This window comes from Taeniopygia guttata, chromosome 15 (genome assembly GCF_048771995.1).
Source record: "Taeniopygia guttata chromosome 15, bTaeGut7.mat, whole genome shotgun sequence".
Classification (NCBI taxonomy): domain Eukaryota; kingdom Metazoa; phylum Chordata; class Aves; order Passeriformes; family Estrildidae; genus Taeniopygia; species Taeniopygia guttata.
Window position 1 is genome coordinate 1,780,656 of NC_133040.1, and position 21,378 is coordinate 1,802,033.

Sequence of the window (21,378 nt, forward strand, 5' to 3'; positions counted from 1 at the left end):
GGGATGAATATGGGGGTGCTGATCTTTTAGGGGCTGCTGAATGGGGGGAGTCATCCAGCAAGTCCTGGGTCCTGGGGGTGTCACTGCCGGGGTTCCCCGTGTGGGTGCTGAAGGGGGAGGTGACACACCCCACACTGGTGGGGGTGTCACTCTGAGGGTGCTGGGTTCCCCAGAGGGGCATCACTGCAGGGAGTGTCACCCTGTGGGTCCTGGGGGGCTGTCACTGACAAGGGGTGTCCCCATGTGGGTCTCGGTGGGTGATGTCACTGGTGGGGGTGTCACTCTGAGGGGGTCCCCGAGAAGGGGATCACTGCTGGGAAGTGTCACGATGTGGGTCCTGGGGGGCTGTCACTGCCAAGAGGTGTCCTGGGAGGGGATGGCACTGGTGGGGGTGTCACTCTGAAGGTGCTGGGTCCCCCAGAGGGGCATCACTGCGGAGAGTGTCACCCTGTGGGTCCTGGGGGGCTGTCACTGCCAGGGGGTGTCTCTGTGTGGGTCCTGTGGGGGGGGAATGGCACTGTCACTGCCGGGACATGTCCCGGTGTGGGTCTCTGAGGGTGTCACTGCCGGGACATGTCCCGGTGTGGGGCTCTGAGGGTGTCACTGCCGGGACAGGTCCCGGTGTGGGTGCCGCTCTCTGAGGGTGTCACTGACAGGGGGTGTCTCTGTGTGGGTGCCGCTCTCTGAGGGTGTCACTGCCGGAGCTGTCCCGGTGTGGGTGCCGCTCTCTGAGGGTGTCACTGCCGGAGCTGTCCCTGTGTGGGTGCCGCTCTCTGAGGGTGTCGCTGCCGGAGCTGTCCCGGTGTGGGTCTCTGAGGGTGTCACTGCCGGGACAGGTCCCGGTGTGGGTCTCTGAGGGTGTCACTGCCGGGACATGTCCCGGTGTGGGTCTCTGAGGGTGTCACTGCCGGAGCTGTCCCGGTGCCGCTCTCTGAGGGTGTCACTGCCGGAGCTGTCCCGGTGTGGGTGCCGCTCTCTGAGGGTGTCGCTGCCGGAGCTGTCCCGGTGCCGCTCTCTGAGGGTGTCACTGCCGGAGCTGTCCCGGTGTGGGTGCCGCTCTCTGAGGGTGTCGCTGCCGGAGCTGTCCCGGTGTGGGTCTCTGAGGGTGTCACTGCCGGAGCTGTCCCGGTGTGGGTGCCGCTCTGAGGGGGTCGCAGCCCCGGGCCCGGCCCGGTTCCCGCCGTTCCCCCTCAGCGGGGCCGTTCCGGGCCCTCTCCCGGCCCATCCCGGCGGCGGGGCGGTGCCGGTGGCGGCGCGGCCGGAGGAGGCGGCTCCAGGTCCCCTCCCCGCGCCGCCGCTTCCGCCGCCGCCGCCGCCCTGGGCCGGGCGGGCCCGGCGGGGCCGAGCGGGCGGCGGGGCCGCCATGAAGCCGAGCGGAGGTGAGCGGGAGCCGGGCGGGCACACGGGGGGCTGGGGCTGTGAGGGTGACGGGGTTTTTGGGGGCTCTGGGGCTAACGGGGCCGTCCCGCCGCAGAGGAGCCGGTGCTGCTGGCGGAGCTGAAGCCGGGCCGGCCCCAGCGCTACGATTGGAAATCCAGCTGCGAGACCTGGAGCGTCGCCTTCTCCCCCGATGGAGCCTGGTTCGCCTGGTCCCAGGGACACTGCGTGGTCAAGCTGATCCCGTGGCCCCTGGGAGAGGCCGAGCTGTGAGTCATGGAGTGGGTTGGCTAAAAAGGGGCCCTAAAGCTCATCCAGTCCCACTCTTGCCATGGGCAGGGACACCTCTCACTGTCCCAGGCTGCTCCAAACACTGTCCAGCCTGGCCTTGGGCACTGCCAGGGATCCAGGGGCAGCCACAGCTGCTCTGGGCACCTGTGCCAGGGCCTGCCAACCCTCACAGGGAACAATTCCTAATTCCCAATATCCCATCCAGCCCTGCCCTCTGGCACTGGGAGCCATTCCCTGTGTCCTGTCCCTCCATCCCTTGTCCCCAGTCCCTCTCCAGCTCTCCTGGAGCCCCTTTAGGCCCTGCAAGGGGCTCTGAGCTCTCCCTGGAGCCTTCTCCTCTCCAGGTGAGCACCCCCAGCTCTCCCAGCCTGGCTCCAGAGGAGAGGGGCTCCAGCCCTTGCAGCATCTCCTCCTCTGGTCCCATTCCATCAGCTCCACATCATTCTGAAGCACTGGGGCTGCTCTGCAGGTGGTGTCTCACATGAGCTGGGCAGAGGGGCAGAATTCCCTCTCCTTTCCTGCTTCCCATGTTGGGGGATCAGCCCAGGGTGTTTCAGCCATCATCCAGCAGCATCTAAGTCCTCCCAGTGCTGCTGTCCATCCATTCGTTTACCAGCTTGGATTGATCCCAGGGGTTGCCCAGTGTGGGGTGAAGATGGGTGCATGGAGCTGGGGGTTTCAGGGTGAACACTCCACCCATCCCTGCCTCCCTCCAGCGGCTGCAAAACCTCGGAGCGCAAGAGCCGGGGCAGCAAAGCAGAGACTTGGAGCCGTGGGGCAGCCAAGGAGAAGACTCTGGAGTGTGGGCAGATCGTGTGGGGCCTGGCCTTCAGTGCCTGGCCAGCAGCTGAGGATGGGGACACAGATCCTGCCTCTGCCGTGGGGCTTCCCTGCCTGGTCCTGGCCACTGGGCTCAACGATGGGCAGATCAAGGTGTGGGAAGTGCAGACAGGTAAGCAGCCCTTGCTGTTGGCTTTAGGCTGGCTGTCCCCTTGTTCCCTTGTGGGAGGAGATCCCATCTCCCTCCCTCCCCAATACCTGCCTGGTCCCAGGCAGGGCTGCACGAGGGCTCTGTCCCATGTCCCCATGGATGGATGGCACTGAGCCTGACTCCTCTCTGTAGGGCACCTCCTCTTCAGCCTCCTGGGACACCAGGATGTCGTCAGGGACCTGAGCTTTGCTCCCAATGGAAGCCCCATCCTCGTGTCGGCCTCGCGGGACAAGACCTTGCGCGTGTGGGACCTGAGCAGGGATGGTAGGAGTGTGCTGTGTCAGGGAAGGGGGAGAAATCCACCTCGGGAGGGAAGGTGGTGGGAGAGGACCTTTGGGGACAGTATTTGAGACAGAAGGGGACAGCACTGTGACCGGGAGCAGAGCGTAACCTGGGAGACGCAGGAGGGCATTGCCTTGGGATTTACCCAGGGAATTCCCAGCCCAATGTGGAAAGGAAGGGAGAGCAGAGACAAGGAGTCCTGTTCCCCTCTGGTGATGCATTTCTGCTGTCCCCAGGGCGGCAGGTCCAGGTGCTGTCGGGCCATGTGCAGTGGGTCTACTGCTGCTCCATCTCCCCAGACTGCAGCATGCTCTGCTCCGCCGCTGGCGAGAAGTCGGTGAGTCCTGCAGGATGGGAGCCATCCCTGTGCCTGCTGAATCCAGCGCTCTGTGTCCCCAGAAACCCCCTGGCAGAAGGGCCAGGCCATCCTGCCCTGGCTCCTCGGGAGCTGGAAGTTGGGAGCAGAGCCCATGTGGTTTAAACCTTGGGATGCCCCCAGCCTGATCTCCTGCCCAAATCCCACAGGCACTGCTGTGGAGCATGAGATCCTACACCCTCATCCGGAGGCTGGAGGGCCACCAGAGCAGCGTGGTGTCCTGTGACTTCTCCCCGGACTCTGCGCTCCTTGTCACCGCTTCCTACGACGCCTGTGTCATCATGTGGGACCCCTACACCGGGGAGCAGCTCAGGACACTGCGGTACAGACCTGGGAGGGGACAGAGCAATGCCAGGGAGGTTTTTAGGGCTGGATGTGGTTCTCCCTGCTGGATGGGCACAGCCACCATCTCTACATGGGGTATGGACCATGGGGACACTGTGGGACAGGACAGAGCAATGCCAGGGAGGTTTTTAGGGCTGGATGTGGGTTTCCCTTCTCTCTGGGCACAGCCATCACTGCTGCTCTGCATCCAGAGGCAGGATGGGGGTCTGGCTGGCCAAGTTTGGTGGCTCTGCCAGCCTCAGCTGGGGAAGGGGCTGGTGGCAGCTCAGAGCTGACACATCTTGTCCCCACCCACAGCCACGTCCCATTGCACTCCACGCTGGATTCCAGCAGTGAAATCCACACCAGCTCCCTGCGCTCCGTCTGCTTCTCCCCCGAGGGGCTCTACCTGGCCACGGTGGCAGATGACAGGTGAGTGAACCCCTGTGGGGACCCCGAGAGGAGCCCAGGAGGAGACCAGAACGAGCCAAGAGCTCAGGAGGTGGGGAATAAATGCTCCAGGTCCCCACCAATTCCTGGAATAAGGGGAAAAGGTCAGGCCCATGGGAACACCATGGCTTGGCTGTGACAAGGTCAGGGCCCTGTCACTCTGAGCTGAGGTCCATGTCCTCTTGGGTGCTGTGACACCCTCTGCATGTCACTTGCTCAGCAGAGGACAGTCCTCCCTGGAACACTTCTATGGGAAGCAAATCCTTCTGGTTCCTGTGTCTTCAGGGGGTCCCAGAGGCTTCATTTTGGCAGCAGGCACTGCACTGTATCCTCTCCCTTTCTCCACAGGCTCCTGAGGATCTGGGCCTTGGAGCTGCGGTCTCCAGTGGCCTTTGCCCCCATGACCAACGGTCTGTGCTGCATGTACTTCCCTCATGGAGGATTCATTGCCACAGGGTGAGTAAACAGGAGAAGAGGGTGGGGAAACACAGGGTTGCTCCTTCCTCCTGCAGCTCAGCAAATTCTGGGCTTCCCTGGGGATAGTTTCCCTGAGCTGGGGAACGCATACTCCTGGAAAAATTGGGAATATTCTGGGACAGTTGGAATCCCTCGTGTCCCTCTGCCCTGTGCTCAGGGTTGTTTGGATCCCATTGCAGGACCAGGGATGGCCACGTCCAGTTCTGGACAGCCCCGAGGGTCCTCTCGTCACTCAAGCACTTGTGCCGCAAAGCCCTGCGCACCTTCCTCACAACCTACCAGGTGCTGGCGCTGCCCATTCCCAGGAAGCTGAAGGAATTCCTCACTTACCGGACTTTTTAAGGCAGCAGGGAGAGCAGAGGCACGAGGTGAGCCCTGGGGCTCGGCCCGGGCCGGTGGCGCCGCAGGAACGCCGAGCTGTGAGCCAGAAGCGTTGCTGCTCCCGTGGTTTTGGGGCTGTGGAGGGCTTTTTTGGTGTCATAATACAAAAACCCAGCAAAATCCCACGCAGAGAGCTGCGGTGGCCCCGCAGGGGACATGGGTGGGACACGGGTCCCCCTGTCCCCTGCTGCCTGCTGGGTTGGGTCAGGTACTTCTGCTTCTGAGTGCAATGGTGTGGGATGACGGTGGAACAGCTGCTGTGGGAGCAGAGCTGTTGTCACCTGCACAAATATGGGGCTAAACCCCGCCAAAACACCCAGCTGGGAATGTCCCTCCAGCCTGGTGGAGCTCTGCCGCTCTCCCAGCGCAGGCAGGAGCGGGGCAAGCCCGAGCAGGTCTCAATCAGTAAAAATTGATTCCACATGATTTCCCTCCTGGCTTGCTCAGGTGACCTGGGAGTGCCTGGAACCGCCCTGGCTGCCAGGGAAGTGGTGGCAGAAGTGGCTGGCCAGAAGTGTCCATCTGTGGGAAGAGGTGGCTTCACTCCACCCCCTGCTCCCATTCCTCTGTTGTTTCCTCTCCGTGCCAGAGTGTGGCACTCAATCAGCCAAATTCCCAGACATGCTGAGCATGCAGCAGTGTTTTGTTTGTCCCCATCCTCCAGCTTAGCTGGTGGCTGGAGCAACAGCACGTTCCCTGTGTGCTGGCAGGCTTTGTGGAGGTAATTCTCCTTCAAACATCTCCAGGATGTTGTTTATCCCTTGGGAACAGCTGAATGCAGAAAGCTGGTGCACCCCTAACCCCCCACCTCCCTTCAGGAGGGAAAAACAAAAACCAGTGCGACCTGCTGGGTTTTGGAGGCACCTGTATTTTCCCACTGGGAATAATGCTACCTTTTAACAACCTTTTTACCCTGACTCTGCACTCAAGGCTTCCAAAAAGGATCAGGGAAGCTGCAGGGAGCAGCTCCAGGCATGGTGCTGATGGTCCTTCCCAAATCCAGCAGCAGATCCAGGATCAGGCAGGATCAGGCTTCGGCCACCACCAGGTCCCTGGTGACCTGGAAGGCGGCGATGAGGGAGCTCAGCTGGATCTTCTCGCTGGTGCCAGCAGCCAGGCGGTACCTGGAGGGGGGCCAAGGGCAGCTTTGGGGGTTTCCACCACTGTGGGTGCCCTCCAAGCCACAGGCTGTGTGCCAGCAGTGCCCAGCGACCCCCAGGAGCCATCCCAGGGTCCCCACACTGCGGGAGTGACACTTACTCGATGTCTGCCAGCTTGATCAGCAGCTGGATGCGGATGGAGGGGGGGAAGTCGACTGTGGAGAGAAGGAAACACTCAGTGAGGGGCAGGGGGAAGTGTGGCCTCTCCAGGATCATCCAGAGCTGGACCCTTTCCCCACCTCTGTGCACGAAGAGATGGATCTCAGTGAGGATGTCCTGCAGGGCCAGGCCCTTCAGCGTCTTCAGCTCCATGATTTCTGGGATGAGAGTGAGTCAAGGCCCTGCTTCCAAGCGTTTCCCTGCCACATCTGCTATGAGGAACATCCCAGAGGGGCCTCCCCAGTGAGCAGCACCCACCCCAGAGGCCAGAGAGATCCCTGGGGAAGAGCAGGGTTTATCCCAGCTGGGAATAACCCCCAGGGCAGAGGATACTGCGGTAGGCAGTGGAAAAATCCTGGTTCAGCATCCAGTCGAGGATGTTGGCGATGTCAGACTTGAGGGGATGTCCCGTGCAGGTGTAAACGTTCTCCTCTGTCACCTTCCCAAAGGCCATGGAGGTGCTCTGAGGAAGAGGAGGGAACAGGGAGGATGAAGAGGCCGCTCCAGCTCAGCTGGCCAGGGGCTGATGGCCACACTCCCACCTGCAAGATGTTGAGGGCTCTGCGCATGTCCCCGCTCGAGAGGGTCACCAGAGCCTTCATCCCATCCTCGGTCACATCCACCCTGGAAAACAACACCCGGGGAAGTGGAACTGTGGGAATCCAGCCTGGCAGGGAGTGGGGCAGAGGGGGTGTGGGGGATCCCCTGCTCACCCCTCCTCCTGGATGACGTGCTGCAGCCGCGGCACCATCAGCTCCGGGGTCAGGGGGCCGAAGCGGAAGCGGGTGCAGCGGGATTGCAGGGCGGGAATGATCTTGGACAGGTAGTTGCAGATGAGGCAGAACCGGGTGTTTTCTGTGAACTTCTCGATCACTGCAAAAAGGACAGAGGGGAGGAGGGTCCTTGGCTGCCCACAGTGTGGGATTCCTGTGGAGTGGGATTCCCAGTGCCCCTCACCTCTCCTCAGGGCGTTCTGAGCATCCTGGGTCATGGCATCGGCTTCATCCAGGATGACGAGCTTGAAGCCTTTCCTAGGAAAAGGGTTTGGAGAAGGGGGAGCTGGGATGTTTGTTCCCAGCCTGACTCCTGGGAAGCTCTTCTTGCATCCTCACCCTGTCTGCTTGCTGGGCACCCACCCACCCACCGCGGGACCTCCCAAATCCCCTTCCCAATCCCAGTGCCAGAGGGCAGGAGGGCACCAAAGAGATGGGGAGCTTTGGAAGCACAGAGCCACCACGTACTTAAAGATGGTCCTGGTGCTGGCGAAGCTCAGGATGGGCCCTCGGACGATGTCGATGCCCCGGTCATCGGAGGCGTTGAGCTGGAAGGGAATGGTGTGGATCTGTATCCCTGCATCCCATCCCATCCCATGGATCCCATCCCATCCCATCCCATCCCATCCCATGGATCCCATCCCATCCCATCATCCCATCCCATCCCATCCCATCCCATCCCATCCCATCCCATGATCCCATCCCATCCCATCCCATCCCATCCCATCCCATCCCATCCCAGCCCAGCCCAGCCCATTCCCGCTCACCTCCAGCACCATGGAGCTGAACTCCCGCTCCCGGTAGAGCTGCCGGGCACAGGCCAGGATGGTGGATGTCTTCCCGGTACCGGGCGGCCCATAGAGGAGCAGATGGGGGAGCCGGTCCTCGCTGATGAAGCGTTGCACTGCGGGATAACGGGATAACAGCGGGATAACGGGGCTGGGGGCCAGCCGGGACCGGCGGGGAGGGTCACCGCGGGGAGAGAGATTCATTACCGGTGCTGAGGATGTCCCGGTGAGACACCAGCTCGGACAGCGCCTGCGGACGGTACTTCTCCACCCTGCAGCGGGGATAGAGAGGAGCGGGGGTGAGCCCCGGGGCAGCTCCCGCCGCGTTCTCCCGGTGTCCCGGTGCCCTGGTGTCCCCGTGTCCCGGTATCCCGGTGTCCCGGTGTCCCGTGTCCCGGTGTCCCCGTGTCCCGGTGTCCCGGTGTCCCCATGTCCCGGTGCCCCGGTGTCCCTGTATCCCGATGTCCCGGTGTCCCCGTGTCCCGGTGTCCCGGTGTCCCCATGTCCCGGTGTCCCGGTATCCCGGTGTCCCGGTATCCCGGTGTCCCGGTGTCCCCGTGTTCCGGTATCCCGGTGTCCCGGTGTCCCGTGTCCCGGTGTCCCTGTATCCCGGTGTCCCGGTGTCCCTGTATCCCGGTGTCCCGGTGTCGCAGTGTCCCGGTGTCCCCGTGTCCCGGTGTCCCGGTGTCCCGGTGTCCCGTGTCCCGGTGTCCCTGTATCCCGGTGTCCCGGTATCCCGGTGTCCCGGTGTCCCTGTATCCCGGTGTCCCGGTGTCGCAGTGTTCCGGTGTCCCCGTGTCCCGGTGTCCTGGTGTCCCGGTGTCCCGGTATCCCCGTGTCCCGGTGTCCCCGTGTCCCGGTGTCCCGGTGTTCCGGTATCCCGGTATCCCGGTGTCCCGTGTCCCGGTATCCCGGTGTCCCGGTGTCCCCATGTCCCGGTGTCCCGGTGTTCCGGTGCCCCCGTGTCCCGGTGTCCCGGTATCCCGGTGTCCCGGTGTCCCGGTGTGCCTGTATCCCGGTGTCCCCGTGTCCCTGTATCCCGGTGTCCCGGTGTCCCGTGTCCCGGTGTCGCGGCCGTACCACGGCAGGTTCGCGCTGCCCGCCGGCGCCATCTCGGCAAGTCTCGCGAGAGCGCCGCCGAGCGCGCGAGAGCGGCGGGGCGGGGCCGCCTGAGGGGACGGGCGGGTCCCGCCGGCCCGGGGAGATCCCGGCTGTGGATCCCGGTGCTTCCAGCGATTCCGGGCTGCCAGGGCCATCCCAGTGCCATCCCAGCCCTGCTCCACCCTCCCCAGGATCCCGTCCAGCCGGCCATTCCCCGTGCCTCATTAGAGGATGGTTTAATTTTCTTCATTAAGAGGCCATTTCCTATCGCCTGGCAGGGCCAGATGTCCCCGGGCAGCGCTGGGAGAGGTGGGACATGCTCAGCTCCAGGGCCTGCCCAGACTGCCAGGGAACAATTCCCAATCCCCAATATCCCATCCAGCCTGCCATTCCCTGTGTCCTGTCCCTCCATCCCTTGTCCCCAGTCCCTCTCCAGCTCTCCTGGAGCCCCTTCAGGCCCTGCAAGGGGCTCTGAGCTCTCCCTGGAGCTTCTCCTCTCCAGGTGAGCACCCCCAGCTCTCCCAGCCTGGCTCCAGCCCTTGGAGCAGCTCTGGTTCCTCCTCTGGTTTCGCTCCAGCAGCTCCAGGTCATTCCTGTGCTGGGCCCAGGGCTGGGCACATTGTTCCCACTGGGATCTCACTGAGTAGAGAGGGACAATCCCCTCATCCTGCTGTCCCTGGGGCTGGAACGAGGTGACCTTTAAGGTCCCTTCCGACCCAACCTGTTCCATGATTCTGTGGTTGTGGGAAGAGCACGGTGAGTGTTCACCAGAGCAGAGTGGTGCCTGTGATCCCGGGGAAATCACGGCAGCAGGAATTGCTGGATCGAGGTTTTGGGAAAGCACATTGCACCTGCCCTTGGAAAGCTGATGGGATGAGAGGGACACCTTTGGGTGCAGGGACACCCGAGGAGAGCAGAGTTGGGATCCTCCCGGTGTGACGGGAGCAGCAAATTCCAGAGGTGGCTGCCAGCACAAAACGCCTGTAACCTTTATCCCTGTCCCTGCTGCTTCCCAGTGCCTCTGGAAAACCCCTGGAGCCTCCTTTGGAGAAGGAGCTTAGAGGGCAGAATGAGCCCAGGCTGCTGGAGGAATGCTCCGGTGCTGATCCCAGAAAGGAAAGCAGGCAGGAGTGAGAGGTGCTGCCTTGGAAAACGCAGGTGGAGTGAGGATGGGAAGCAATCCATTGGGAAGTAGAGGTACAGGGCAGACAAAAAATCCCTAGAAAAATGATGTTGCTGACAAGGAAAGTGAAAACATCAAGAGCTCCAGACTGAATCCTATAAAAACACAAAAATCTGCCGGAGGGCACCTTCTTTCCTGGGTTTTTTCCCTTTTTTTTTCCCCTGCAGCCCCGTAAAGGAAAGCAGGAGCTGGAAGCTGAGGTCAGCAACCTCACTGTCCCTCTGGGCATGTGACTGCAGTGACAGATGGCCCTTCCCTTCGGAGCCTCCAGGTCCTTCCCGGGCACCTGGGAACAGCCGGGAGCTGGGATTTTCCTGCACGTCCTGGATCCAGAGCTGCTGCTCTCCCCTGGATCTGCCTTCGCCTGGGGCAGGCGCTTGTCCTCCTACATGGATTTCTCCAGGTGTTTCCCCATCAGTAACAAATCCGGGGCTCCAGAGCAGGGGAAATCTTTGGGGTGTTGTTTAGTGGGGTTGGGTGCATGTCCCTGGGGTGGCTCTGAGGTGATGGTGACAGAGGTGATGGGATGGAGATGATGGGATAGGGAAGAGGAGACAGGCATGGTGGTGACAGGGTCGATGGGGCAGGGATCATGGGACAGAGATGATGGAGACAGGGATATGGGACAGGGAGACAGTGACAGGAATGATGGTGATGGAGATGAGACAGATGATGGGGCAGGCGTGATGGTGACAGGGGTGGTGACAGGGTTGATGGGACAGGGATGATAGGACAGAGATGATGGTGACAGATGATGGCAGAAGTGATGGTGATAGAGATGATTACAGAGGTGATGGTGACAGGGATGATGGGTCAGAGGTGATGGGACAGAGGTGATGGTGACAGGGTTGAAGGGACAGGTATGATGGTGACAGGGCTGAAAGGACAGAGGTGAAGGGACAGAGGTGATGGGATGGAGGTGATAGTGACAGGGTTGATAGGACAGAGGTGATGGGACAGAGGTGATGGGATGGAGGTGATGGTGACAGGGTTGAAAGGACAGAGGTGATGGGACAGAGGTGATGGTGACAGGGATGATGGGTCAGAGGTGATGGGACAGAGGTGATGGTGACAGGGTTGAAGGGACAGGTATGATGGTGACAGGGTTGAAAGGACAGAGGTGACGGGACAGAGGTGATGGGATGGAGGTGATGGTGACAGGGTTGAAAGGACAGAGGTGATGGGACAGAAGTGATGGGATGGAGGTGATGGTGACAGGGTTGAAAGGACAGAGGTGATGGGATGGAGGTGATGGTGACAGGGTTGAAAGGACAGAGATGATGGGACAGAGGAGATGGTGACAAGGATTAAGGGACAGGGGATAGGACAGATGTGATGGGCTGGAGGTGATGATAACAGATGCTCTTCCACAGAGGATTAAACAGGTGCTCCTTAAGAGCTGAAATCCAAGGGATCCCCCCACCCCATGTGGAGCTGAAGAAGTTCTTTGCCATATTAATAACAAAATCCAAAGGCTCCTGTGGAGGAGCTCACCCTGAGGTGGAGCAGTGAACCCTCGTGGGGTGGTTTTGGGGGAATTCGATGGGAAAGCCCTGGTGTGGTGCAGTGGTGTTGGTTTCCCAGGGTGGAGTGGCCATGCCAGGGCATTCCCTCTCCCTTCCCAGCAGGATGTTGTGCCTGGAAGAGCACCTTGGCACTGAGGGAACATTAACCCAGTTTAGAGATTCTGAGTCACTCCAAACTCCTTCCTCATGGAGAAAACCAACAGAAGTCAATTAAAATATTACCAAATATTTCTAGATGGACTGATTGTGCCATTGCCACTGCCTGGAATGTTCATCCACCTCTCAGACCATGGCCAGCTCCAAGCGTGGGAGCTATCCCATGGACTGCTGTAGGGTTTTTTGGGAAGCATGAAGTTTGGTGAACACCCAAAATCCCTGCAGCTCTGCTGCTGCAGGCTTTTGGGATGGGTGCTTTTATCCCAATGGAATCTCCCTGCTTGCAATTTATTTCATATTTCCCTTCCCTTCCCTTCCCTTCCCTTCCCTTCCCTTCCCTTCCCTTCCCTTCCCTTCCCTTCCCTTCCCTTCCCTTCCCTTCCCTTCCCTTCCCTTCCCTTCCCTTCCCTTCCCTTCCCTTCCCTTCCCTTCCCTTCCCTTCCCTTCCCTTCCCTTCCCTTCCCTTCCCTTCCCTTCCCTTCCCTTCCCTTCCCTTCCCTTCTTCCTTCCCTTCCCTTCCCTTCCCTTCCCTTCCCTTCCCTTCCCTTCCCTTCCCTTCCCTTCCCTTCCCTTCCCTTCCCTTCCCTTCCCTTCCCTTCCCTTCCTCATTGACTCCCCATCACCCCAGACCCCCATTGCCACCCCCATTACCCCAGATTCCCATTTCCACCCCCCCATTACCCCAGATTTCCATTTCCACCCCCCATCACCCCAGATCCCCATTTCCATCCCCCCATTACCCCAGACCCCCATTTCTACCCCCATCACCCCAGATCCCCATTTCAAACCCCCATTAGCCCAGACCCCATTTAACCCCCCCATTCTCCCTGCCCCCTTCCCCCTGGTGCTCCCCTCCTGCCCCATTCCCGGGCTCCGAGGGAATGGGATGAGCAGGAAAGGGCTGGGGGTGGGGGAGAAGGGCAGGGGGATGGGGATGGGGGGATGGATGGGGGAGGGGGATGGGAATGGGGGAATTCTCATGAGGATGGGGAAGTGTGGGGATAGGGGGATGGGGACGGGGGTGGTGATGAGGATAGAGAGATGGGGGGTTTGGGGCATGGGGTGGGCACGGGGAGGGGTGGTGATGAGAATGGGGGTGACGGGGATGAGGAGATGTGGGAATTGGGGTGGGTAGGGATGGTGGGAAAGGGCTGGGGCTGGGGGTGGCGAGGGTGGGGGGTGATGATGAGGATGCCAAGGGGATGGGGCTGAGGGTGACGAGGATGGGGTGTTGGTAAGGTTGGTGGGTGCTGATGACAATGGGGGTGCTGATAAGGTTGGGGGGTGTTGATGACGATGGGGGTGTTGATAAGGCTGGGAGGTGCTGATGAGGAGGTGGGTGTGGGTGAGGAGGGGATGTGGTTATGGGGCTGGGGGTGATGAGGATGGGGTGTTGATAAGGTTGGGGGGTGTCGATGAGGAGGGAGGGTGATGATGAGGATGGAGAGGTGTGGGGGTGATGGGGCTGGGGGTGATGAGGGTCAGGGATGTTGATAAGGCTGGGGGGTGCTGATGAGGATGGGGATGTTGATAAGGTTGGGGGGGTGCTAATGACGATGGGGGTGTTGATAAGGTTGGGAGGTCTTGATGAGGTTGGGGGGTGCTGATGACCACGGGGGTGTTGATAATGTTGGGGGGTGCTGATGAGGATGGGGTGTTGATAAGGCTGGGGGGTGCTGATGACGATGGGGGTGTTGATAAGGTTGGGGGGTGCTGATGAGGATGGGGTGTTGATAAGGTTGCGGGGTGCTGATGACGATAAGAGTGTTGATAAGGTTGCGGGGTGTTGATAAGGTTGGGGGGTGCTGATGACGATAGGAGTGTTGATAAGGCTGCGGGGTGCCGAAGGTGATGCGGGGGTGCTGATGAGGATGCCGATGCGCGGCTGCGGGGGCGGGGGCGGTGCGGCGCTGCGGGGCCGGGGGTGCCGGGCCGGGGGCGTGCGGGGGTTCCCGCGCGGAGCGGCGCGCAGCGAGCGCGGCCCCGCGGAGCCGGAGCGCGCCGCCCCCGCCCCCGCCCCGCCGCGCCCGGGGGGGGTAGCGGCGGCGGCGCCGCGCTGACGGCTCGGTGGGCACCGCGATGCTGCGGGCCGCGGCCGAGCGGGGCTGAGCGGCGGCGGGGGCCGGCGAGCGGAGCCCGGGGAAGGGGGGGCCGCGGCGGCGGCGGGCGGAGGGGAGGGCGGGCGGGCGGGGGGGAGGGGGCGGCGAGCGATGGATGAGGACAACATGACGAGGAGCGAGGAGCAGGAGCTGAGTCTGCAGAAGGCGCTGCAGCAGTGCGAGCTGGTCCAGAACATGATCGACATCAGCATCTCCAACCTGGAGGGGCTCCGCACCAAGTGCGCCGCCTCCAACGACCTCACGCAGAAGGAGATCCGCACCCTGGAGGTACGGGCCCGCCGACCCCCCAACATCGACACCCCCCCATCGGTCTCCCCCCCACCCCCCCCGGGCCGCGGCGGGTTCCCCCGCGGCGCTGCGGTGCGCCCGAGTGAGGCTGCGCGCTCTGCAGGTGGCCCCGAGGTGGGTCCGGGACCACCGAACCCTCCTGCCGGGACCCAGCGGGGCCGCCCGGCCCCGGCCGCAGCCCCCCGGTATCCTCCCGGTACCCCCCGGCATCCCCCGGCCCGGCGGCATCCCTCCCCCGCCTTCCACCGCCCGGCAGGCGGCATCCCCCGGCCCACCTGGATCTCCCGGCCCACCTGCATCCCTTCCCCCTTGCTGCATCCCCCGGCCCGGCCGCATCCCTTCCTCCAGGCTCCTGCTCCAGCCGGGCTGCATCCATCCCTTCCAGCGGGCTGCATCCCATCGGCCCCCCTGCAGCCCTGCTCCTGCCTCCATCCCCCCAGCCTGCCTGCATCCCTTTCCCTGCACTGCATCCCTTCGGCCCACCTGCATTCCTTGTGGCAGGCTGCATCCCACGGGCCTGGCTGCATCCCTTCCACCAGGCAGCAGCCCCTCAGCCCACCTGCATCCCTTCCTCGGGGCTGCATCCCCTGGGCCTGGCTGGACCCCCTTCCCAGAGCTGCATCCCCTCAGCCCACCTGCATCCCTCCCTCGGGGCTGCATCCCCTGGGCCTGGCTGAACCCCTTCCCTGAGCTGCATCCCCTCAGCCCACCTGCATCCCTTGGGCTCCAGCAGGCTCCAGCATCCCCCTGGCCCACCTGCATCCCTCCCTCAGGCAGCAGCCCCCGGCCCGGCTGCCTTCCCCCTCCCCACTCCTGCCTCCCAGAGGATGGGGCTCCCCTTGGAGGTGCTGAGCCCCCGCTGGGGTGAATTTGGGGTTCAGCAGGAGGTCGGTGGGCAGGGATGGACAGGGAACAGCCAGGGATTCCCAGGGCTGAGTGGGATCCCTGCAGCTGGCACGGAGCGAGGAGAAGCGAGGCCGTGACCCTGGGGAGACGCCAGCAGGGCTGTGCTGGTGCTGTGGGGGCGGCTGGCGCGGAGCTGGGGCTGTGGGTGGGGGGATTGCAGAGCCTGATCCCACTCAGGCCTTGCAGCTGGTCCTGCAGCCCCTCTGTTGGCTCTGGACCACGGCTGGAACACCCTGTCCTGCTGCTTTTGCTCCCCAAGTTCCTGAGTGCTGCGGGAAGAATTGGGGCATCACCATGTCACTGCTGTGCCACTCGTGGGGAGACCCCAGTTTTGGGGTGCAGCTCCCTGCTCTGCACCCCAACTTGTGCTCGTTCCTGCTCCCATCCTGCTGTCACCTCCCCTTGATCCAAGCCCTGTCTCATCCCAACTCTGTGTGAGGGGCTGGGAGCTGTTGGTCCTGGAGCAACCTCGGGAGAGGGATAACAGTGGTTTTGGGGTGTGCTGGAGACTTTTTGGGGTGTGCTGGAGATTTTTTGGGATGCAGGCAGGCTTCAAATCACCAGGAGAACCTTCCAGGAGGTGCAGGACTCCAGGAGCTCATCCCACATGGAGTGATTGGCCTTGTTGAGGTCAGCACTGAGCCTGTGTCCCATGGACATGGAGGGAGCAGGGGAGCGTGGTGGAGCCATCCTGGTGGGATTCTCCTTCCCAGCATCCCAGTGCCACTGGGGCAGCCCAGCTGGGGCTGGTGAAGGGTTTGGAGGTGTTTGGGGGGATGCCATCCTGGTGGGATGCTCCTTGCCAGCATCCCAGTGCCACTGGGGCAGCGCAGCTGGGGCTGGGTGCAGGGTCAGGGCCATGTTATCCTACAAACACTCCCAGGGAAGCACCTCTCCAGCCCCGATGCATCACTCAGTGCCAGCCACAGGGAGCCCTGGCATTGCCAGCCCTAAAACACCCCCAAACCCGGAGCTCGGGATCTTCCAGCCAAGGCCATCCCTGCTGACACTCTCTGGTGGTTTTTCACCTCAAACCCAGGGTGATTCCCACAAGGGGAGTGAATTCCTGACACCAGCCCTGGGCTGGCTCCTGCTGCTGTCCTGGGTTGCCACCAGCGTCAGCAGGAGCAGAGCTTGGCCCTGAGTCCCCAAGTCCCCGAGTCTCCGTGTCCCTGAGTCCCTGCTGCCACCACCACGTCCCAAGGACGTGACACAGACTCCGAGGCCTCGCTCTGTGCCTCTTCCCTTCCCATCTGGTGGCAGCAGAGCCGGGCCAGGCAGTGCCATGGCAAAGGGAGGGTGACCTGGGATGTGGCACTGGAGACAGTGCCCAGCCCTTGTGTCAGCCCGGGCCTGGAATAAAATGGGATCATCTGTGGTTTTTTGGTTCATCTTCATAGGCTAAACATTGATTTTGCTGGATTAATAGAAGTTTTCCCCCTTCTTTTTTTGTTTGTTTTAAGCCACCTTGAGGTAGGTGTGAGCTCCCATCCTCCTGCATCCTGCCCTGCAGTGTTTTTGGGATGGTACCACGGCTGCAGCCTGGTTCCAGGGACAATCCTTGGAGCTGGGAGGCTTTTTGGGTCTTGCTTACACCTTGGGACAGGTTCCAGCGGGAACCAAGGCAGCAGCTGGGATAAAACACCTGGAGTGGGAATCGAGACAGGTCTGCTTCCCATGGGGCGGCATCCAGAAGGAGCTGAGTGTTCATCCCTCAGCCCTGCCTGGGCTGGGGGGTTTTATCCCTGTCCAAGTGGGGCAGCTGGGCTTTATGGCTCTAAATTTGAGGTTGGGGTGTAAATATGGATAGGGGGGTGCTGCATTTGGTGGAATTTGGGAACGGCAGAAGGAAAGTTTCCTCAGAGCTGGACAATATTCCCGACTGTCTGTGGGGTTAAACCCCATCTGATATCAAAAGGTGGGTCAGGGCTCCCAGGAACTGGTGGATGGCTCCAAGGATAACCCCAGGATGGACATTTCCCTCTCCCTGCGCTGCCAGGCTCCTGCCGGGAGCAGGGAAATCTCCCGGGATACTTTTGGCTGCTGTGTGGTGAGGATGGGAAGAGGCTCTGAGGAAAGAGCTCTGGCCATTCCCAAACCTCCAGCGGCTGTGGAGATGCTGTTCCTGCACTGGGATTTGCCCAGGGAAGCTGTGGCTGCCCCTGGAATGTCCAAGGCCGGGTTGGATGGGGCTTGGAGCAACCTGGGATAGTGAAAGCTGTCCCTGCCCATGAGGTGGAACTGGATGAGCTTTGAGCTCATTCCAAAACCATTCCATGATTTTGTGATTTTTGCTGCCTGAATGTGTGGGTTCTCTGGTGTCTCATACCACGGGCGAGCACAGGGCACTTCTCCCAGAGCTGGATCCTCCCAGGATGCTGGATGGAGACATTTTGGCTCCTGTATTCCCAGCAAAATCCCCCGGGACCATTTAGCATCTCCCAAAATAAAGGATGAGCAGAGCCAGAGGCATCTCACAAACCCAGCAGGACCTTGGGAGAGCCCCGAGAGAGAAAATAGAACCGTGGCAAGGAATTCCCCAGCCCCAGGCTGCTCCAGGTGCCTCTGGAATAACGAGCCCCTTGGAGGGAGCCGCTCTGGTTGGGGTTCTTGTAATGGAAAAGGATTTTTAGGGTGCAGAAGAGCCTCTCACTTCATGGCATGAAGGCATCCCACATGGAAGGGATGGGATGGGATGGGATGGGATCTATGGGATGGGATGGGATCTATGGGATGGGATGGGATAGGATCTATGGGATAGGCATTCCCCACGGCTCACCGGGTGCCAGATGAATGAATGAACTTTCCCCTCCTGGATTTTCCACCGCCTGTCCCGGTCTCCAGGCAGGGCCGGTGCCGTCGCCAGCCCGGTTGACGTCAAGGATCCCATTCCAGGGGGGAGCAGCCGCCCTCTGGCTCCTTGGAGACCGGCTGGGAACCTGCCGGGGCGGGGGGAGCAGCCGCTCGCGGCCCTGCTGGGTTTGGGATGAGCCCAGGGAAATTCCTCAGGGATTGGCAAGTCCAGTTCCAGCCCCGGCTGATCCCGGCCCCTCGCCTTGCTGGGGTCACCCTGGGGTGACAGGGAGTGGGGACATCGCTCCTGTGCCCGCAGCGCCCCCGGCGCAGCAGGGACGCTGTTTCCCAAGGAGCTGGGGGGTTCCAGGAGCTGCTGATGCTCCAAAGGGAAGGAAATCCCGGCGGTTTCACTCCTTCATCCCAGAGCATCGCTCCTGCCTTCCCCCGGGCAGGGCTGCAGCAGGGATGGAGAGGCGCTGGGCAGGTGGGAAAACAACCCCAGCTCCAAGGAAAAGCTTTGGGTCCTCTCCAGCAGCATCCCCAGCTGGACCAGCCGCAAATTCCACCAGCAGGAAGGACGGGGCACCCGCGGGATTCCCACCCCTCTCCTTGTGCCCCCTGCCCGCTTCCAGGTGGGGAAGCTGAGGCACGGAGCAGGGGGAGGCTGTGCCACAGCAGGAACGAAGCATTTCCCAAATTTGCTCCGTGCCGGGATGAGAGGGAGGCAGAGCAGGGAATTCCCTCCCGTTTCCATCCCCGGCGAACACCGAGAGCCTCTGGATTTTACAGAGGGGTTTGGGGGCTTCTTTTTCCCTTTCCCCCTTTCCCCTTTCCCCCTTTCCCCCTTTCCCCCTTTCCCCCTTTCCCCCTTCCCTCTTTCCCCCTTTTCCCCTTCTTTTCCCCTTCTTTTCCCCTTCTTTTCCCCTTCTTTTCCCCTTCTTTTCCCCTTCTTTTCCCCTTCTTTTCCCCTTCTTTTCCCCTTCTTTTCCCCTTCTTTTCCCCTTCTTTTCCCCTTCTTTTCCCCTTCTTTTCCCTTCTTTTCCCCTTCTTTTCCCCTTCTTTTCCCCTTCTTTCCCCCCTTTCCCCCTGCCATGGACAAGAGCACCTGGGGGGATCCTCATTTGGGTCAGAAATGACCCCGCCTGTCACTCGAGGGCTCTGTGGGGCTGAGTTTCCCCCTGTTGGAAATTAAATTTCCTCCATTTCCCCCACTCTTTCCCCATTCCCAGCTCACCTCTGCATGATGGGGGTGGGGCTGCCCTGTCCCCAGCTCCGTTCCCTCCCCAGGACTCTGATTTTGGCGCTGGTGATGCCGTTGGTGGCTCAGAAATCACCTTTATTCCCTTCGGGATCCCACCTGGAGAGGCAGAATGGAGAACAGGCTGGGGGCAGCATGTGGATCTTTTAGGAATTTCTTTTCCTGGTGTTTTGCTGCAGTCGTGTCCATGCAAAGGCAATTTTTTTTTTTTTTGGAAGACAGTGATATAAATGGTTATAATTTCATTTATAACAACGGGATCTTGTTCAAAGTGCCTGGGGCTGCCTCAGCTCCAAGAGCCTGGAGCGTGTTTGGGATGTGAGTTTCAGGCTGATCCTTAGAACTCTGATTGTCTGTTTTGGGAGTGTTTTTCCTTAAAAATCAGCCCTGGAAATGGGGCAAGGCTCAGCAGAGCTGAGGGCTCCCCGCAGGTCCAGTTATGCTCTTCTTGCCTCATTTTTGGGGTTAATTTTCAAGAATTAATCTCTGGTAGCCGGGCTGAGGATGGAGAGAAGCTGCCAGGGGGATGACATCCTGTCCCCAGCTCCTGGCACCCCAAATCAGGGGTGATTCTGGGGGTGATGCCAACCCCTGTGGGCACCACCAGTGGGTACCACGAGGAAAGGACCGGGAGAGATGGGAAAACTCCTGAATCCCACAGCGGGGTTCTCCCCTCATCTCTGTATGCCAAGCCAGCCCGTATTTCCCTATTTGTCTATTTTTGGGGTGTGCAGGAGCAGAGGCACAGCACCATCTAGTGCTGCGGGCGCCGGGGAATCACCCAGCTGGAAAAGCAGAGCAGGAAATCCCAGCCCTGCTCCATATTCCCGGCAAAGGACGGCAGCTTTATTTTGGGAGCTGGGAACGGCTCCGGCCTCGGGCTGGGAGAATTTGGGGGATCTGGGGCATGATCCGAGCAGGGATGTGGGGCTACAAAGGAGGAGAGAGGGGGGGATGACTCTGGAGAGAGGGAGATTTGCTTTGATGAGGGGGGAATGAGGAGAAAATGCCACATTTCAGCCTTGGGATGTGGTGCTGTGGCTGATCCCCTTGTAGGGTTTTTGTGAGGGGTAAAAGAGGGGAGTGTGGCTTTTGAGGGATGTTTGGGGGGGTTCTTGGCATCAAACCAGGGTGTAAGAGAGGAGACTGTGTCCTTTAAGGGTCCTTTGGCCCTGAGGCTGGGAGTAGAAGTGGGAAAGGGTCCTGTGGGGGCTGGGCAGCACTGGGATGGGGCAGCGTTTGTGGGAAAAGTGGTGCCTGTCCCCCCTGCCCCCCTCACAGGGGGTGCCAAGGGCTGCCCACCCCCTGAATGAGACCCCAGCGCTGGGCTGGGGATGAAGGAGTTGATAAAGGAATTTTTTGGGAGGGAAATTCCCTCTTGGACACCAAACCTCGATGCTCTTGGCTGCAGGAGTGTTTTGGGGCAGAATTTTGAGCCTTGGGATGGGGCAGAGTGAGAGCTGAGCCCCAGCTGCCACTGGGCGATCCCATGGGGGTTTTCCCTTCTTTTCCAGAGCAAACTGGTGAAGTATTTCAGCCGGCAGCTGTCCTGCAAGAGGAAGGTGGCCCTGCAGGAGCGCAATGCCAAACTGGAGGGCTTCCCCCAGCTCCTGCACTGGTTCCGCATCGTCGACATCCGGAAGGAGGTGATGGAGGTAAGGGCTGGGCATTGCCCCCTGGAAAAGGGAGGGGATCCTTTCCTTTCCTTTCCTTTCCTTTCCTTTCCTTTCCTTTCCTTTCCTTTCCTTTCCTTTCCTTTCCTTTCCTTTCCTTTCCTTTCCTTTCCTTTCCTTTCCTTTCCTTTCCTTTCCTTTCCTTTCCTTTCCTTTCCTTTCCTTTCCTTTCCTTCCCTTCCCTTCCCTTCCCTTCCCTTCCCTTCCCTTCCCTTCCCTTCCCTTCCCTTCCCTTCCCTTCCCTTCCCTTCCCTTCCCTTCCCTTCCCTTCCCTTCCCTTCCCTTCCCTTCCCTTCCCTTCCCTTCCCTTCCCTTCCCTTCCCTTCCCTTCCCTTCCCTTCCCTTTCCCTTCCCTTCCCTTCCCTTCCCTTCCCTTCCCTTCCCTTCCCTTCCCTTCCCTTCCCTTCCCTTCCCTTCCCTTCCCTTCCCTTCCCTTCCCTTCCCTTCCCTTCCCTTCCCTTCCCTTCCCTTCCCTTCCCTTCCCTTCCCTTCCCTTCCCTTCCCTTCCCTTCCCTTCCCTTCCCTTCCCTTCCCTTCCCTTC

The 21,378-nt window shown here is 60.9% G+C and overlaps 3 protein-coding genes across 6 annotated transcripts in view; 2 read left to right on the forward strand and 1 right to left on the reverse strand.

Moving 5' to 3' along the window:
• Positions 1-1,102: 1,102 nt before the first annotated feature.
• On the forward strand, positions 1,103-5,375 carry WSB2 (WD repeat and SOCS box containing 2). The gene is made up of 9 exons (XM_030285618.4): positions 1,103-1,379; positions 1,475-1,646; positions 2,385-2,620; positions 2,792-2,923; positions 3,178-3,278; positions 3,467-3,639; positions 3,960-4,073; positions 4,440-4,547; positions 4,748-5,375. Exons 1-9 carry the CDS (start codon positions 1,364-1,366, stop codon positions 4,908-4,910), a joined length of 1,215 nt encoding a protein of 404 aa, XP_030141478.2. The 5' UTR covers positions 1,103-1,363; the 3' UTR covers positions 4,911-5,375.
• Positions 5,376-5,797: 422 nt separating this feature from the next.
• On the reverse strand, positions 5,798-9,035 carry RFC5 (replication factor C subunit 5). 2 transcript variants are annotated; one of them, XM_002188660.7, is made up of 11 exons: positions 8,910-9,035; positions 8,037-8,101; positions 7,809-7,945; positions 7,510-7,589; positions 7,226-7,299; positions 6,982-7,141; positions 6,811-6,892; positions 6,602-6,731; positions 6,349-6,426; positions 6,210-6,264; positions 5,798-6,073 (listed from the first exon to the last, which is right to left on the reverse strand). In XM_002188660.7, exons 1-11 carry the CDS (start codon positions 8,939-8,941, stop codon positions 5,977-5,979), a joined length of 990 nt encoding a protein of 329 aa, XP_002188696.3. In that variant the 5' UTR covers positions 8,942-9,035; the 3' UTR covers positions 5,798-5,976. The 2 variants fall into 2 exon arrangements, with proteins under 2 accessions (XP_002188696.3, XP_030141476.3); XM_030285616.4 differs by having other exon boundaries at positions 6,210-6,426; positions 8,910-8,995.
• A 4,953-nt stretch (positions 9,036-13,988) lies between these two features.
• Positions 13,989-21,378, forward strand: part of KSR2 (kinase suppressor of ras 2) — an 84,125-nt gene continuing 76,735 nt past the window's right edge. For all 3 annotated transcript variants that reach the window (XM_041719439.2, XM_041719441.2, XM_041719440.2), the window contains exons 1-2: positions 13,989-14,182; positions 20,678-20,818. In XM_041719439.2, the coding sequence (XP_041575373.1) occupies positions 14,006-14,182; positions 20,678-20,818 (318 nt within the window). In that variant the 5' untranslated portion in view covers positions 13,989-14,005. The remainder of the gene's footprint in view (positions 14,183-20,677; positions 20,819-21,378) is intronic.

What these genes read in the sequence shown, in the direction of transcription:
- RFC5 (XM_030285616.4), bottom strand. Translation starts at nt 8,941, where the DNA reads ATGGCGCCGGCGGGCAGCGCGAACCTGCCGTG. An exon ending in TTTTTCCACTGCCTACCGCA is followed by an intron (nt 6,427 to 6,601) that starts GTATCCTCTGCC and finishes CTCTCATCCCAG; the next exon opens with AAATCATGGAGCTGAAGACG. An exon ending in ATCAAGCTGGCAGACATCGA is followed by an intron (nt 6,074 to 6,209) that starts GTAAGTGTCACT and finishes GCCCCCCTCCAG; the next exon opens with GTACCGCCTGGCTGCTGGCA.
- WSB2 (XM_030285618.4), top strand. An exon ending in GAGCAGCTCAGGACACTGCG is followed by an intron (nt 3,640 to 3,959) that starts GTACAGACCTGG and finishes CCCCACCCACAG; the next exon opens with CCACGTCCCATTGCACTCCA. An exon ending in GGAGGATTCATTGCCACAGG is followed by an intron (nt 4,548 to 4,747) that starts GTGAGTAAACAG and finishes ATCCCATTGCAG; the next exon opens with GACCAGGGATGGCCACGTCC.